Raw genomic sequence first — 15,706 nt, 5'->3', positions numbered from 1 at the left:
AGGAAGAGGAAGACCCATGGAAAGCAGGGAGTGGAAGGACATGGCAGACATCACCCTCAGACCAAGGTCAACGTCACAGCTGCCAGATGAGACAGCACATTAGAATCGGGAGGCTGGCGGGGGCAGGGAACACATCATTCCCCACCACCACAGGGGCTGGTGCCTCCTGGCTAAGGCTGACTTGGGTTCAGTACCAGGAAAGCTGCGCTGCCCTGCTAAACAGCCGGTGGAGAGAAGCTACAGATGGTGTTGCAGGGCGCTGCAGAGTGGTCACATGAATCCTGGATGTAAGACCTGGAGGGGTAGCAGGACAGAACTGTTTAATCCACTGGGGCCCTGCCCAGCTGAGGTGTCAAGGGGAGCCTCGCAGGGCTGGAGACAAGGATTTTAGCAAGTTTTGCCCAACAAGCCAGGGCTGTCTGGAGCTGCCTACTCAGAGCCTCCAGGAGCACTACTCAACCCGTCTGACCTCTGGGTTTTATTCATAAAATGAAAGGATTTGATTAAATAATCTCTAATGTTCCCTCCAATGGAAGGTCTACGATCATGTGAGACTGAGCACAGTCCAGGCTACACGGGCTGCAGAACTATGGTATGGAAAGCATGAGAAACCCACTGACTTCTTCCAGGTATAGAATACTGGCAAATTCAGAAGTTATGAAGGAAAAACTGGGGTTTCTTTTTTCTATTTTTTAACAAAGCGGGACTTCTGGAGAAAATTAAAATACATGAAATGCTTCCTTTTTATGAAACTTAGATGATTTCATAACTTTAGGAACATTAAAATGTATCAATGTTTTGATTTACTCAACAAATTATCATGTTTGGAACATTACATTTCAGTGGAATTTATTTGTACCATAATTATAGATTGACTAATTAAATTTATTTTTTGAATGCTTTTCTTTTTCCCAAATTGAAATATAAACTGCTGGATTTTGAGAAATCTAATTCTTAGGTTGTTTCAGTTAATTTAAAAAGAAACAAAAGAAAAGCCTGTGAACAGAGGACATCGCCAAGCTTATGGTAAACCACGCGTTCCTCAAACACTTCCTGAGTGTACGTGGCATTCTGGGTTCCCCGGGCACGCAGGGGCACTCTCCTGGCATGTGCTGTCCTCCTTTGGGGAGTCACACCTCACACAAACAGTAGCAAGTGTGAAGCACCACCAAGGAAACAGGGGGACTTTGGTGATTGAGGAAAGACCCTGGGGAAGTGATTCTGTATCTGAAGGTGGGCAACGGCATCTCGTCAACGGGAAGAGCCAGCGTCCTGTGGGCTGGGCCTCAGCTGGGCGGTAGAGTGGACCTGGGCCCCCAGGGCATGCATGGAGCGATAGCATCAGAATGTTTCCAGGCACAGTGCTTTCCACCAGGTCAAGCCAGCAAATACGCACACGCGTTTTCCAAAAGAGGCTGGTCTTCTCCCTTGGAAGTTGGCCTTCCTCACTCCCTGTGAGCTGTGTGCCCAGGCCACCTCCTCCCACCTGGTACGTGTGTAACCCAGACCGCGGGCTGAATTTCTGCACACTACCTTGGGAAGAGCCTGTCTGGAAATAAAGCTGAGCAGAGCCAGGAGTTGAAGGGAAGCCGAGAAGTGCCACAGTCCTGATGACATCCTCTGAACCCTTGATCCAGGTGTGCTGGAGTCAGCAGCCACCCACGGGACTCCCACGAGCTTCTGCCCTTTAGTACCAAGTGAGTCTACTCAACAAGTATAATGATTCCATAGTCCCCAGAGACATTGTTGCTTCTTTTTAAGAATGTGTTTAATTTAAAACAACTTTTTCTAAGGATGTGATCAGTACTTCCCACCACCTTACTATTTTATCCTGGTATTCCTTCCCTTTATTTCTTCTTGAAGGCAGCAGAAGCTGCATGTGTGGCCATCTGCAAATGCTTATAGCTTGCTCTTCTACCTGTAGCAAAGGCCACAACCCGGATGGGGATCTATGTCCCCAGGATGACCAGCAGCCATCCCGACACCACCCCCAGTGGCCCAAGTTCTGAAAGTGTTCAGTCAGCACAGGTGAGCCCAGGAGGGGCGCTGGAGTTGGGGATGCCATCAGCAATGGTGGAGGGGAAGGAAAGGAGATGGCCATCCCAGGACAGGCTGCCATTCACCTGGCAAACACGGTGTGCCTGGAGGCCCCTGGCTGGCCGGGGCTGCAGGGGCTTGCAGGTCCCAGGTGTGACCTCCCCCACAGCGCCTGTTTCCCCTCTGTGCCCCTGTTGAGTAAGCGTCCAGAGCCCAGCCCAGGCGCCAGAGCATGCAGAGGCTCCTGGCTGGGGCACCCGCTCACAGTGGTGGCCTCAGAGCTGCCATTGTACACCCAGACCTCTAGCACCTTCAGGAGCCCTGAGGGCCACACGCCCAACCCTGCCCACATTGAGGCCATAGGACAGGAGGGCCTCAGTGGCTTCCCAGCAAGGAAGGAGGGTGAGGGGCAGAAAGGGAGGACCTCTCCACTCCCCTGAGAGAAGCCCGAGAGGGCCACGACGGCTGTGAGCCAGAAGAGTAGCAATGACCAGGGTGCAGAGTAACCCCCGCCTTTGTGTTGCTGGTATCGTTAACCTGCAAAGGTTTATGCACTTCTGCATAAACCCCAACCTTCAGTAATCACCCTGTTTTTCACTGCTGGGACAGAGGATCACACAGCTGTTGTCTTGTGCTCTGAAACCCCAAGCTGGCGACTAGAGTGCCTTCATGGGATCCCCTACTTCCCTCCTCTCCTGGCACTGTTAGCTCCCCTCCCCCACTCCCGGGGTAAAGACTCTGGGATTGAGGGATTTCCTCTTGTACAGGCCCCTTTATGTGCACATCCCGCTTATGAAGGAGCCTGGCTCAGAAAGGGTCAACTGGGACATTGAAAGGAAGATTTAAGTAATTTCCAACCCCCATCCACTCATTAGGAGATGCTTTCTATTAATATTATTGAGGGGAGAACTCCTGAAAGATCTGGGGCCTCCCCCAAGAGCTTGGTGGCACTGCCCTCCCACCCGCTTCCTGCCCTCACCCCTCCAGGAGACAGCTCAGTGTGTCCTGGCAGGGGTGGCGGGCGAGCCTTAGATCCCTTGTGATGGCTCAGAGGAATGAAAGCCCAGATCCTGATTTCAGAACTCTGGGAAAAACTATTTGCACTTGCATTACCCGGGCCCACTCTCTCATACTCAGGAATTAATTTTTAATATTTGCAGAGCATTTTTTACATACAAGAATGTGTCTTGTCATTCTACGAGAATTTTTAAATGAATATTTCATGTGACAGTAAACCACTTTTTTCCCATTAGAATAACATGGAGCATAGGCATTCTTCTGAATGCAAGAAATTGGTCTCAGCCTTTAATGAGGAGAGTTTTTAAAAGATGAATGCAGTTTGCTGGCTATTTGTCAAGAAAACACTAAATTTAACAAGATGCATTCAGATATATTTAAATTCTCACCTTTCCCTTTACTCAGCATTAGCATGAACCAAAGTCACAGCTCAGGTTCTAATTTCCTTTAGACTCTGAGCCTTTGTGGAGAAACTGTCCTACCCAAGTGACACGAAGTGATATAGGTTCATAGGGTTTCATGTGGATTCCTACATTCACGCCTTCAATATCCACCTGGACTGAGCCCCTAAGAGACCAAGTGCAGGGCAGATGCTGGTGGAAGAGGCAGAGACCCCGCCCTCCAGCAGGGAGACACCTGGGAAGTCAAAGGCAGGAGCAGTGCTGTTGGCTGGGAGCCATGGTGGCAGAAAGGAGGGACCCCTCAACCATACTCGGATCTAAGAGCTTGGAAACCAGAAGAGATGCCAAAGATGTGCTTTGAAAGATGGAGGAACCGCACAGTACAGAGTCCGGGATACATGCCCACCCAGAATCAGGGAGCTCTGCTGTGAAGATCAGTGCAGGGCAGATGGGGCCAAGATGGGTGGTACTAAGGCTATGAACCTCAGGCCTCAAAGAAGAAGGTGGAACTCAGTTTTACCAGGGCCAACTCAGTGGGTGGGTCAGAGCCAAGGGCCAACACATGAAGCACCTGGCATAGCCCATCACTGATCATTGGCACTTGGTAAATGTGAGTTTCAAGTCCCTTCTATTGCCAACAGTCCATCTCCCCCATCCCTGGGGATACTCCAGCACAAACTGGAAATCGTCCCAAACCTTCAAAGACCAAATAGTCGCAATGCTTTATAAATTATTCCAGATTACTAAAAAGAAGGTAAATTTTCCTAACTCCTTTTACGAAGGAAGTGTAACACTGATACCTAAACCAGGTAGAATATTTTTAAGAAAAGAGAGAGAGAGAGTACTACAGAACAATATTATTCATAAATATCAATACAAAATACTAAATGAAGTATTAGCAAACAGAAGCCACCCTATAGTAAGAAAATACTATATCATGAGCAAGGATGATTTATTCTAGAATTCAACATTGGTTCAATATTAGGAAATTCACTAATATCATATACTCATTAATTGATCTAAGAGAAAAAATATGATTATCTTCATAAATGCTGGGGAAAACAATATTTGACAAAATTCAACACTCATCCATGATTAACACATTAACTGCCATGTGAGCTGTATTTAACTCATGCTAGTTTTCAGCCCGGGGCCTTCTGAAGCATATATAACTCACATGTCTCTTTACCTTGGCAGCATATAAGTCATGCACAGAAAACAATAAAAAATAATAAATTTTTCATTAAATTAGAAGGATCATTTAGTTTTCAAAGTAATAAAACACTGTGGCCCCAAGGAAAAAAATTTTTTTCTAGTGTGACATTCAATGTGTTAAAACACTCAAGAAAATAGGAATTGAAGGATACTTTCTTAATGTGATAAAAGATATATATACCTAATCCTTAAGCCAGTATCTTATTTCTTAGGGACACATTAGAGGCATTTTCACTAAGATCAGTGTGTCAGGGGTCTCCAAAACCACATCCACATTTGGAGACTTGCTAGAATTATTCACGTCAGTCAGCATTTGGTTGTACACTTGACTGACATTCATTACAACAGTGTAGCAAAGACACACAGCAAGATTAGAAGGGGAGAAGACAGGTGGAGTCTATGTGGATATCCATGTGAGACTTCCCCATGCTCTCTCCCTCCCAGGAGGAGTGACACAGCACATACTCTTTCCCCAGCAATAAAAATGTAGCAACATGTGTATGATATTTCTTCCAGAGAAGCACATTACAGACTCAGGCTTTTATTGGGGGCTGATCACATGGACACCCTTTGCCTAGCACATACCAAAATTCCAGATTTCCAGAAAGCAATCAAATGTATAGCATAAACCAAATGTTTGCATACACAATCTAGGCACAGTAAACAACCCTTATCATTTAGGGAACTGTGGGAATATTCCTGAAATCTAAGTTCCCAGATGCCAGCCAAGGACCAACCTGACAAGCAGACCTTTCTAAAAATAGCAGTTTTAGGCTTGATGTGTTAACCCTTTACCTCTGCTACTACTGAACATAAGACAAGAGAGATCAACTAGACACATATTAACTTACAAAAATCAATGACCTTCATATACACAAAAAAGTAAACAATAGAGGACATATTGGTAAAGAAAACCACATGTATAATATCGATATAGATTAAATATTTTATAATACATTTAACAAGAAAAGTACAAAATTTATCAATAGGATTTGAAAACATTCCTAAAAGACACAGAAATAGATTTAATCAAATACAAAGACACATTCTATTCTCAGATTGGATGAATTAACATTATATAGATGAGAATTCTTTCTACGTTAATGTGTGAATTCAGTGCAATCTCAGTAAAAAATATCAGGAAGTTATTTTATAGACAAGTTAAACAAGTTGATACTGAAGTTTATATGCAAAAAGAAATATGCCAGAATATCCCAGAAATCACTGAAAAAGGAACACTACAAGCGGGAGGTGACTATCCCCACTATATATTAAAACATACTATGAATCCCCAGTTTGGTGCTGGCATATGAATAGACAAAATAGACCATGGAATAGAATAGAAAGTTGAGAAATAGGCCCACATGCATATGAAAGTTAATACATGATAAAAGTGGTATCTCAAATCACTGGAGGAAAACTGTCCTTTTTAATAAATGGTGCTGGGACAACCAGGTAGCCATTTGGAAAAATAAAATAAAATTAGATTCCACATTTCACACCATATGCAAGAAAAAACTGCAAATGAGTTAGGGATTTAAATGTAAAAAAATGATACCATGTAAGTAGTGGGTGATTTCCTCTTTAACCTTCATGTACATAAAGGCTTTCTAAATATAACTGACAATCCAGAGTCATAATTAATAAAGTTGATATATAAAAATGTTTGAAATTTATGTGACCAAAAATAAATAAAGATATACCATGCAAAGAACAAATTGGTAGGCATCAATTTACCAGATTTCAAGCTATACTACAAGGGTATAAAAACTAAAACAGCATGGTACTAGCACAAGAACAGAGACATAGACCAATGGAACAGAATTGAGAACCCAGATATAAAACCATCTTCATATCACCATCTGATCTTTGACAAAGCAGACAAAAACATACACTGGGGAAAAGAATCCTTATTCAATAAATGATGCTGGGAAAATTGGATAGCCACATGCAGAATATTGAAACTGGATCTGCACCTCTCACCTCTCACAAAAACCAACTCAGGGTGGATAACAGATTTAAACCTAAAGCATGAAACTATAAGAATTCTAGAAAAAAATGTTGGAAAAACTCTTACAGATATTGCCCTAGGGAAACAGAAACTTTTCAAAAGAAGACAGACTAATGGCGAAAAAACATATGAAAAAATGCTCAACATCTAATCATCAGAGAAATGCAAAACAAAACCACAATGAGATATCACTTATCTCCAGTGAGAATGGCCTTTATCAAAAAGTTCCAAAATGATAAATGTTGGCATGGATGCAGAGAAAGAGGAACACTCATACACTGCTGGTGGGACTGCAAACTAGTACAACCCCTGTGGAAAGTAATATGGAGATACCTCAAAGAGCTATAGGTAGAACTGCCATTTGATCCAGAAATCCCATTACTGAGCATCTACCCAAAAGAACAAAAGACATTCTATAAAAAAGACATCTGTTTATAGCAGCACAATTCACAATTGCAAAGATGTGGAAACACCCAAGTGCCCATCAATACATGAGTGGATTAATAAAATGTGGTATATGTACACCATGGAGTTCTATACAGTCACAAAAAACAATGGTGATATAGCACCTTTTATATTATCCTGGATAGAGCTGGATCCCATTCTACTAAGTGAAGTACCCCGAGAATGGAAAAACAAGCACCACATGTACCCACCATCAAATTGGTATTAACTGATCAACACTTAAGTGCACATATAGTAATAACATTCATCGGTTGGGTGTCGCACAGATCGGGGGGATGGGTATATACACACCTAATGGCTGCGGTGCGTACTATCTGGGGGATGGACACGCTTGAAGCTCTGACTCAGGTGGGGCAAAGGCAATATATGTAACCTAAACATTTGTATCCCCATAATATGCTGAAATAAAAAATTTTTCTTAAAAAATGTGAGCACACACATACATTAAAAAAATAAAAAATAAATTCTGGCGCTATTTTCTTCAAATCAACTTAATTCTGAGTCTCCTTAATAGCAGTGTTTAGGCTTCCATAAAAGAAAGGGAATTTCTGCTCAATTTTTCTGCATATCCAAAACTGCTCAAAAAATAAAGACTATTAATTAGGAATACAAAAGGAAAAATAGAAGGAGTTGTGTGGTTTAGGTTAGTCCAGATTGCTACCCAGCAGAAACCTCTGAGGCAAGAAAGCAGCATCTGACCCCTTGATGTAAATATGTGTGTGTTGGGCAGGCAGGTGTCTTTAGGAAAGAGAGATGAGATATTAATATGACATAAATATAATTGATCTACAATAATGATGCAAACACTCATGATACCATCATCACGACCAAGGTGCTAAACATATCCGTCACCTCCAAAAATGTCCTTCTGTTCTTCTGTGTTGTGTTGTTTTGTGGTAAGAACAGTTAACTTGAGATCTATCCTCTTAACATATTTTAAAGTGCTCAATACTGTATTGTTAAACTGTGCAGGTTCTGTATCAACAGCAAATCTCTAGAACTTTTTCATCCTGCATAATTGGAACTTTATACCCGTTAAGCAATAACTCCCATATATCCCTCGCCTGAGCCCCTGGAAGCCACCATCCTTTCCTCTGCTTTCATGAGACTGACCATCTTAGATAATTCACCATAAGTGGATACACTTCACCTCGTCTTTACTTACAATGGTCCGTATGGGCCAGTAGTTCTCCACTGGTGTCTCTCAAAATCACACAGGACCCTGCAACCACCCCTCCCAAAAAATATAGATGCCTTGAACCCCTGAATTATCAATCACAACCTCTCTGAAAGAGACCAGAATGTACGTGTTTTGGAAAATCTCCCCAGGCAACTGTGATGTGCAACACTGATTAAGAACCACTGAATTTGAACTGATGGGTTCTGATATGTAACTGCTCAGGCATAATCCCATGCAGTTGGGGCCACAGCTAAGAGGTCAAAAGGCTGATTGGCCAGAACTGGCACACCAGGCCTGTCCTCAGGCAAGGCCTGACCAGCTCTGGGGTGAAGGCCAGTGTTCAAAAGGACAAAGCACATGTCTCCAGGGCCAGATGTCCTCCAGAGGCAGAAGCCGGGTGCCCTGTCACCAGTGTGTTAAGCTTGGAAGGCTGACGGAAGGAGCTGGGAAGGCTCTGAAGAAACAGGTGGAGAAAGCAATGAGACCCACACGTGGCAGTAGAGGCATCCCTAGTGAAAACTAGCTGCCCCCACCCCAAACTGTATCAGCTGAGCATCTCAGAAAGACCAGGCAGCAGGTCGGGGCTCCGCCATACACACCCTTGCCGCATCCCATCAACATGCACCCTTGTCTTTCCAAAGCATTTCTTTTGTTTTCAGACACTTAATTACAATTGATAAAGGCAGACAAAAAAAAAAAAAAGTTTACAAGCCACAAAGATAACTCAAGATAAAAAAAAGCAATCAAACAGACAATTTTAGGGAAATATTTAGATGGCTGAGGTAAAAAGTTGGTTAACTTGAAATAGTCTAATCGCAACCTCCATCATTTTGCACTTACGGAATATGTGGAGAGACTTATAGACTTAGGCTTTCTTCATTCACTAAATAACACATAAAATACGACTATCAAGTAAAAGACCATAATGCAAAAGTTCTAAAATCTTACCTCCATCAGAACAAAGAGCGCTGCAAAGAATAGAAGGGTTGCCCATTCCACTCTGTGTAGAATTATCTCAAAATCATGAATATCAGCTAATATTAGCAACCAGATGGCACCCAGAATAGCAATCCACCCTGAAAAATAAGTAAAGGGACATACAGATATAGTTCAATTGTTAACATGCCAATTAATTTTTTATCTTCTGATTGCTTTTTTCTTTATTGAGGATAATTGATATACTACAAACTGCATATATTTAAAAAGTATAATTTCCATTTGGGCTTATGTGTATGCTCATAAAACCAACACTACAATCAAGATAATGAACTTACCTATCACCCCAAGAAGTTTCTTCATGCCATGTTCTTGTATCCCTTCTGGCTCCTCTTGTCACCCCCACACACTCCCAGTAAACCATTCATCTCTTTTCTTTCTCTATAGATTAGTTTACATTTTCTCTATTTTCTATAAGTGAAGATTTTCTATAAATCATATAGACATAATTTTTGTCTGACTGCTTCTCAATGGACAGATCATCCAGACAAAAAATCAATATTCGGCATAATCATTTTAAGATCCTTCGATGTTGATGTGTGGATCAATATCATTCCCTTTTTTATTGTTTAACAGTATGCCATTGTATGGATATGCTACAACACACATACCATTCACCTATTAACGAACATTTGGATTGTCTCCATTTTTCTGGTTATTTCAAATGAACATGCATGAACATTTATTCATATACAATTCTTTACATGTACATAAGCTTTCAGTTCCCTTGAAATACCTAGGAATGGGATGGTTGAACCATATGATAAGTTAATATTACAGAATGTTATATGGAACATTTATGGTTTAAGAAACCTCAAACTATTTTCCAAAATGGTTGTACCATTTTACAATGCTACCAGCAGTGTATGAGAATTCTAGTTTCTCCACATCTTCACCAAGACTTGGTCAGCTTTTTTGATTTTAGATATTCTAATGGGTGTGAAGTGGTATCTTATTGTGGTTTCAAATTACATTTCCCTAGTGACTAATGATATTGAACAACTATTCATGTACTTATTTGCCATCCATGTATCTTCTTTCACAAAGTTTTTGTTCAAATAGTCTGTTTATTTTTTTTTCTTACTGGGTAGAGCAAATGAAACCCAAAACAAGTAGAAGAAAACAAATAATAAAGATTGGAGCAGGAACCCATGAACTAGAAAATGGAAAAATATTAGAAAAAAGCAATGATACCAAAACCTTGTTCTTTGAGAAGATTGGTAAGATTGATAAACTTTTAGGACAAAATGTGAGAAAACAAAATTGTTAATAATAAAATCAGTGACATGACTATAGATTCTATAGATACAAAAAGTATACAGTTTTCTATAGCTGCCATAACAAATTATAATAACATAGTGGCTTAAAATAGCACCTATTTATTATATCACAGTTTTCATAGGTCAGAGTATGGTGGGTTCATAGCAGGGTGTCTGATTAGAGTCTCATAAAGCCAAGTCAAGGTGTTGGCAGGGCCACATTCCTTTTTGGAAGCTCTGGAAGAGAATCTGTTTCCTTGCTCACTCAGGTTGTTGACATAATTCAATTCCTTACAACTGTAAAACTACAGTCCCCATTTCCTTGCTGGTTGTCACCCAAAAGCTGTTCTCAGCTTCTAAAGGCCACTCACAATCCTGGCTCATGTCCCCTTCCTCCACCTCCAAAGCCAGCAAGGGTGAGTTGAGTCCCTGTCACACTTCAAATCTCTCCTGCCTCTTCTGCTACATCTCTCTAATGGACTCTTACACTTCCTCTTCCATTTTTAGGTCTGTGTAATTTCACTGGGTCTACCTGGATAATCCAGAAAAATCTCCCTCTATTAAGGTTTATAACCTAAATTCTACCTGCAAAGTTCCTTTGCTATGTAACATACACAGGCATTACCACCAGGAATTGGAGTGTGGGAAATTTTGGCTGGGGGGGGGGCGGGTAATTAATTTGGGAAGAATTAGCATTTTAAAAATATATTATAAAATCTTTTAACCTGTGAACACAGTATATATCTCCATTTATTACATCTTCTTTAGTTTTTGCTGAGAATGTTTTGTAGAAATGCAAGCAATCTTCTCTGCAGAAATTAACAAACTGTTTCTAAAATTCATATAAGAATGCAAAGGACTTAGAATAGCCTACACAACTTTGAAAAAAAAGAATAAAGTTGGAGAGTATACATCATCTCACTTTAAGATTTATTATAAAGCAACAATAATAAAAACAGTGTGGTATTACACCAAGACAAATTCATAAATGGAAAGTCCAGAAATATATCCACACATTCATGATCAATTGATTTTTGACAAGGGTTCAATAGTTTAGTGAAGGAGTAGTCTTTTCCACATATGGTGCTGGAACAATTGGATATCCATATGCACAAGAAATTTTACTTTGATCTGTTCATTAATCATATACAAAATTTAATGCAAATGGATCATAGGCCTAAATGTATTATAAAACATAACTGTAAAACTTCCAGAAGAAAACATAGGAAAAAATTCTCTGTCACCTTGGGTTGTGCAAATATTTCTTAGATACAACATTAAAAGCATGATCTGTAAAAGGAAAAACTTGATATTAATTGGACTTGATCAAAATTATAAATTTCTGCTCTTCAAAAGGTGCTGTTAAGTAAAAGTAGAGACAAGCCAAAAACTGGGAGAAAATATTTGCAAATAATCTATCTGATAAAAGACTTGTATCTAGAATATATGTTTTAAAGATTCTCAAAATTCAACAATAAATAAACAAACAACCCAGTTAAAATGGGGAATATTTTGAACAGACACTTTAACAAAGAGCATATGAGCACATGAAAACATTCTCAAACATCACTATTCATTAGAAAAATGCAAAGTAAAACCAAAATGACATTTTACTATATACCTTAGAATATATAAAACTAAAAACACTGACCAAACTAAGTGTTGACAAGGATATGAAGGAACCAGAACTTTCATACACTGTTGGTGGGATTGCAAACTGGTACAACCATTTTGGAAAACAGTTTGGCAGTTTTTAAAAACATTATCCATAAACCTACCATATGACCCAATTGTACTTTTAGGTATTTATCCAAGAGAAATTAAAGCATGTGGTGATACAAAGAATCAAATGCAATGTTTATTGTAGTTTTAGTTTTGATAGCCAAAAACTGGAAACAATCCAAATATCCATCAATAGGTGAATGTATGTACCCAAAAAAATTGCATCATATTCAAACCATCAAATAATACTCAGCAATAAAAAGAAATGAACTAATCATGTACACAAGCACATGGATAAATCTCATAATAATTATGCTGAATGAAAGAAGCCAGACCAAAAAATGTTACATATTAAATGATTCTTTTATATAAACCTCTAAAAGATGCAAATAGCAGGGTGTGACAAATTTCACCCCGCGGGTCAAAACTGCCCCTCTGCCTGTTCTTGTAAATAAAATTTTATTAAAACACATCCACAGCCATTGATTTACATATTTCCTATGACTCCCCTACCACTACAACAGCAGTGTTCAGTATTTGTGACAGAGCATGTATGGCCTACAAAGCCTCAAATGCTTACTATCTGCCCCTTTACAAAAAAACTTGCAATCTACAGTGACAGAAAACAGATCAAAGATTGTCTGGGGACAGAGATGCTGGAAGGTCAGCAGAAAGCCAGCAGAAAGCCACACAAGGAGACTTTTGACTGTGACGCCTGTGTGCTGCTCTTCTTCACGGGGAGGGGGCAAACATGTCATCTCTAAACATGCTGGGTCTGATGCCAACTCTAAGGTTCGTTGAATTTATTAGAATATTTCTGCTTTCTCTAGTAAACGTTTCATGCAAGATGTACTTAGAATACTAAAAGTTAAAAAACTCGGGCATTATCAAATTCACTAGACAGCTTGCACAAACTTTATACCTGCTTATAAGTAAGTGTGTATCTGATAGATATTTACATGTGTGGCTTTCATAAAATCATTACAGAGCTAGCCATCTCACACCTTCAAGATTCAGAGGCTAAAGTCAGAGTTCATCAAAAAGATGCGGGAACTCCCCAAGACCAAAGTAGATCAGGCCAGTTTGTAATTGGGAAAAGCAAAAAACTGTTTAGTTGTTTTTTAAAAAAAAAAAATGGCACTGAGGTCTCAATTGCTTATGTATTTGAGGGAAAAAAAATCTCTTAAATAATAAAAATTATTTGAGTGAATGAAGTTTCTTGTTAACCAAAATTCTTGACAATTCTATACCTTGTGTTTTTAAAAAATATATATTAATAAAAAGTATATGTGCTGATTGCTTAAATTATTTCTATTATCCTTACTCTACCTTTGAGGGCTTAAATATAGATTATTTTCTGGAAAACAATGACAGTTAATTGCATGTGACCTATAAAATTTAAAGATATATCCAGACCACCCCCACATCTCCTATTATCCCTCTTTATTTCTGTTTTCCAAAGTGTACCCAATTCTCTACTCTTGCAAGACCAATCTTCTCACAATGTCGGGAAAAATTCCCAATCATCTGGTCCTCACTGAGCATCCCCTTAATCTGAACTGTTTTATATGCCACTTTTGGACGCCTGCTCTGTGCCAGCCTCTGAGCTTAAGGGATATGGATGGGAATGTAAGCAAGACACCACCATAAAGTTCAAGGGGCTCACCATCTGGTGGAAAGCACGTGCACATAAGGAAAGTTATACAGGATATAACAGAGCTGCACATGTACACCCAGAAAGAGTAACAAAACATGGGGATTGAGAGAAGTTTCCACCAAGAGGCTGGTATTCAAGATCCTAGAGGAGAAATATAATTTTTCAGGTAAAGAGGGAAGGAAGCATTCCAATACAAAGGTAACAGCATATCAAAGAACAGAGCATCAAGAAGGAAGCATCAGAGTGATACCAGCAACATGGTGGAATAGGCAGTTCTAAGCTCTTGTCCTCATATAGAAATAAGGAGAAACTGTTAAAACCAACTTTGTCAGAATTCTAAAAAACAGTGAAAGGTTTACAGCAACCAAGCAAACATGAGATCAAGAAAAAGCCAACTTCAGATGGCAGGAAGGCCTTGTAGCATTTTGCTTGCCTGTGCCCCATGTCCTCCCCAGCACGTCAGGGATCATGAAGCAGCACAGCCTGCGTTCCCAGTGCAGGACCCTGATCTCCGGTTCAGAGAGAGCAGAGCAGACCTCATTCACAAATTATTGCATATGTCTATTCTCATCTGATTGGAGGATACCTGAAGCACTAAAGCAAGGGATTCACCTCTCTTTTATCCAAGACAGAACTCAGACCAGAAAAATGGCAGGCATTGTTCAAAAACACTGCAAGCCAAACTAACAATCCACAGAGGCCTGAAGAAAAGATTATGGTTTAAACATAGAATAGGCGACCTGAGGCACAGAAGCAAAAGACAGAGAGAGTTTCTTTGTGAAATTAGAACATTCAAAAGCAGCCAATTATCTGAGGGAACATAGAAAGGCACATGCATGCCCAGGGAAAGGTTCATGCTCAGAAAAGACAGAACTCCCCAGACTTTCACCTCAAGGCTGATGCCTAGTCTCAGTCAGTCCCACATGCCGAAGGATTGTTCCAGCACAGAGCCAATTTGTAAAACTGGAAGAGATGTTTTTGTTGTAATTTGTTTCTTTGTTTTTTTCAGCTCCTGGTATTCAAGAAAGTCTCTATCAAAACACCAGCTAAACAAACTAAGAAGCCACTAAGGAAGAGAGATTTCAGTGATCACATAGGATGAGGAATACAGTCTTTTCAAAAACGGTTTGGAAAAATTCACAAAACAAACAGACTATTACAGCCTTTGATGATTTTTAAAAAAAAGAAATGTCCTAGGGAAGGGAGAGAAAATGATTTCCAGGGTTACCACATTATAATATTCAAATGTTCAGTTTTCAACAACAACAAAAATCACAAGGCACAGAAAAAAACAAATCAGTGGAATAGAATAGAGAGCCCAGAAATAAACTCTCATGCTTATGGTCAAAAGATTTTTGACAAGAAGGCAAGATCTCAATGGGGAAGAGCAGTCTCTTCAACAAATGGTATTGAGAAAACTGAATATCTACATGCAAAAGAATGAAATTGGGCCCTTATCTTACCGCATATAAAAATTAATTCAAAATAGATCAAAATCTAATCATAAAGCCTGAAACTATAGAACTCCTAAAAGAAAACAGAGGAAAAGATTCATTATGTTGGACTTGAAAATGATTTCTTAGATATAACACCAAAAGCACAAGCAACAAAAGCAAAAATAGACAAATATGACTACATCAAACTTAAAAATTTTTGTGCAAAAAATGGACACAATGAATAGATTGAAGGTAACCTACAGAATGGGAGAAAATATCTGCAAATTATATATGTGATAAATGATTAATA

General features: G+C 39.7%; 1 protein-coding gene across 1 annotated transcript in view; it reads right to left on the bottom strand.

Annotated features, from left to right (window-relative positions):
* Positions 1-15,706, bottom strand: part of OCA2 (oculocutaneous albinism II) — a 242,073-nt gene that overhangs the window by 103,491 nt on the left and 122,876 nt on the right. Inside the window, exon 18 of the mRNA XM_012648001.1 lies at positions 9,275-9,402. Coding sequence (XP_012503455.1) covers positions 9,275-9,402 — 128 coding nt within the window. The remainder of the gene's footprint in view (positions 1-9,274; positions 9,403-15,706) is intronic.

This window comes from Propithecus coquereli, unplaced genomic scaffold (assembly GCF_000956105.1).
Source record: "Propithecus coquereli isolate 6110/MARCELLA unplaced genomic scaffold, Pcoq_1.0 Scaffold28, whole genome shotgun sequence".
Taxonomy (NCBI): Eukaryota; Metazoa; Chordata; class Mammalia; order Primates; family Indriidae; genus Propithecus; species Propithecus coquereli.
The sequence above is the reverse complement of the archived record's forward strand: the minus strand, read 5'-3'. Positions and strand labels throughout refer to the sequence as shown.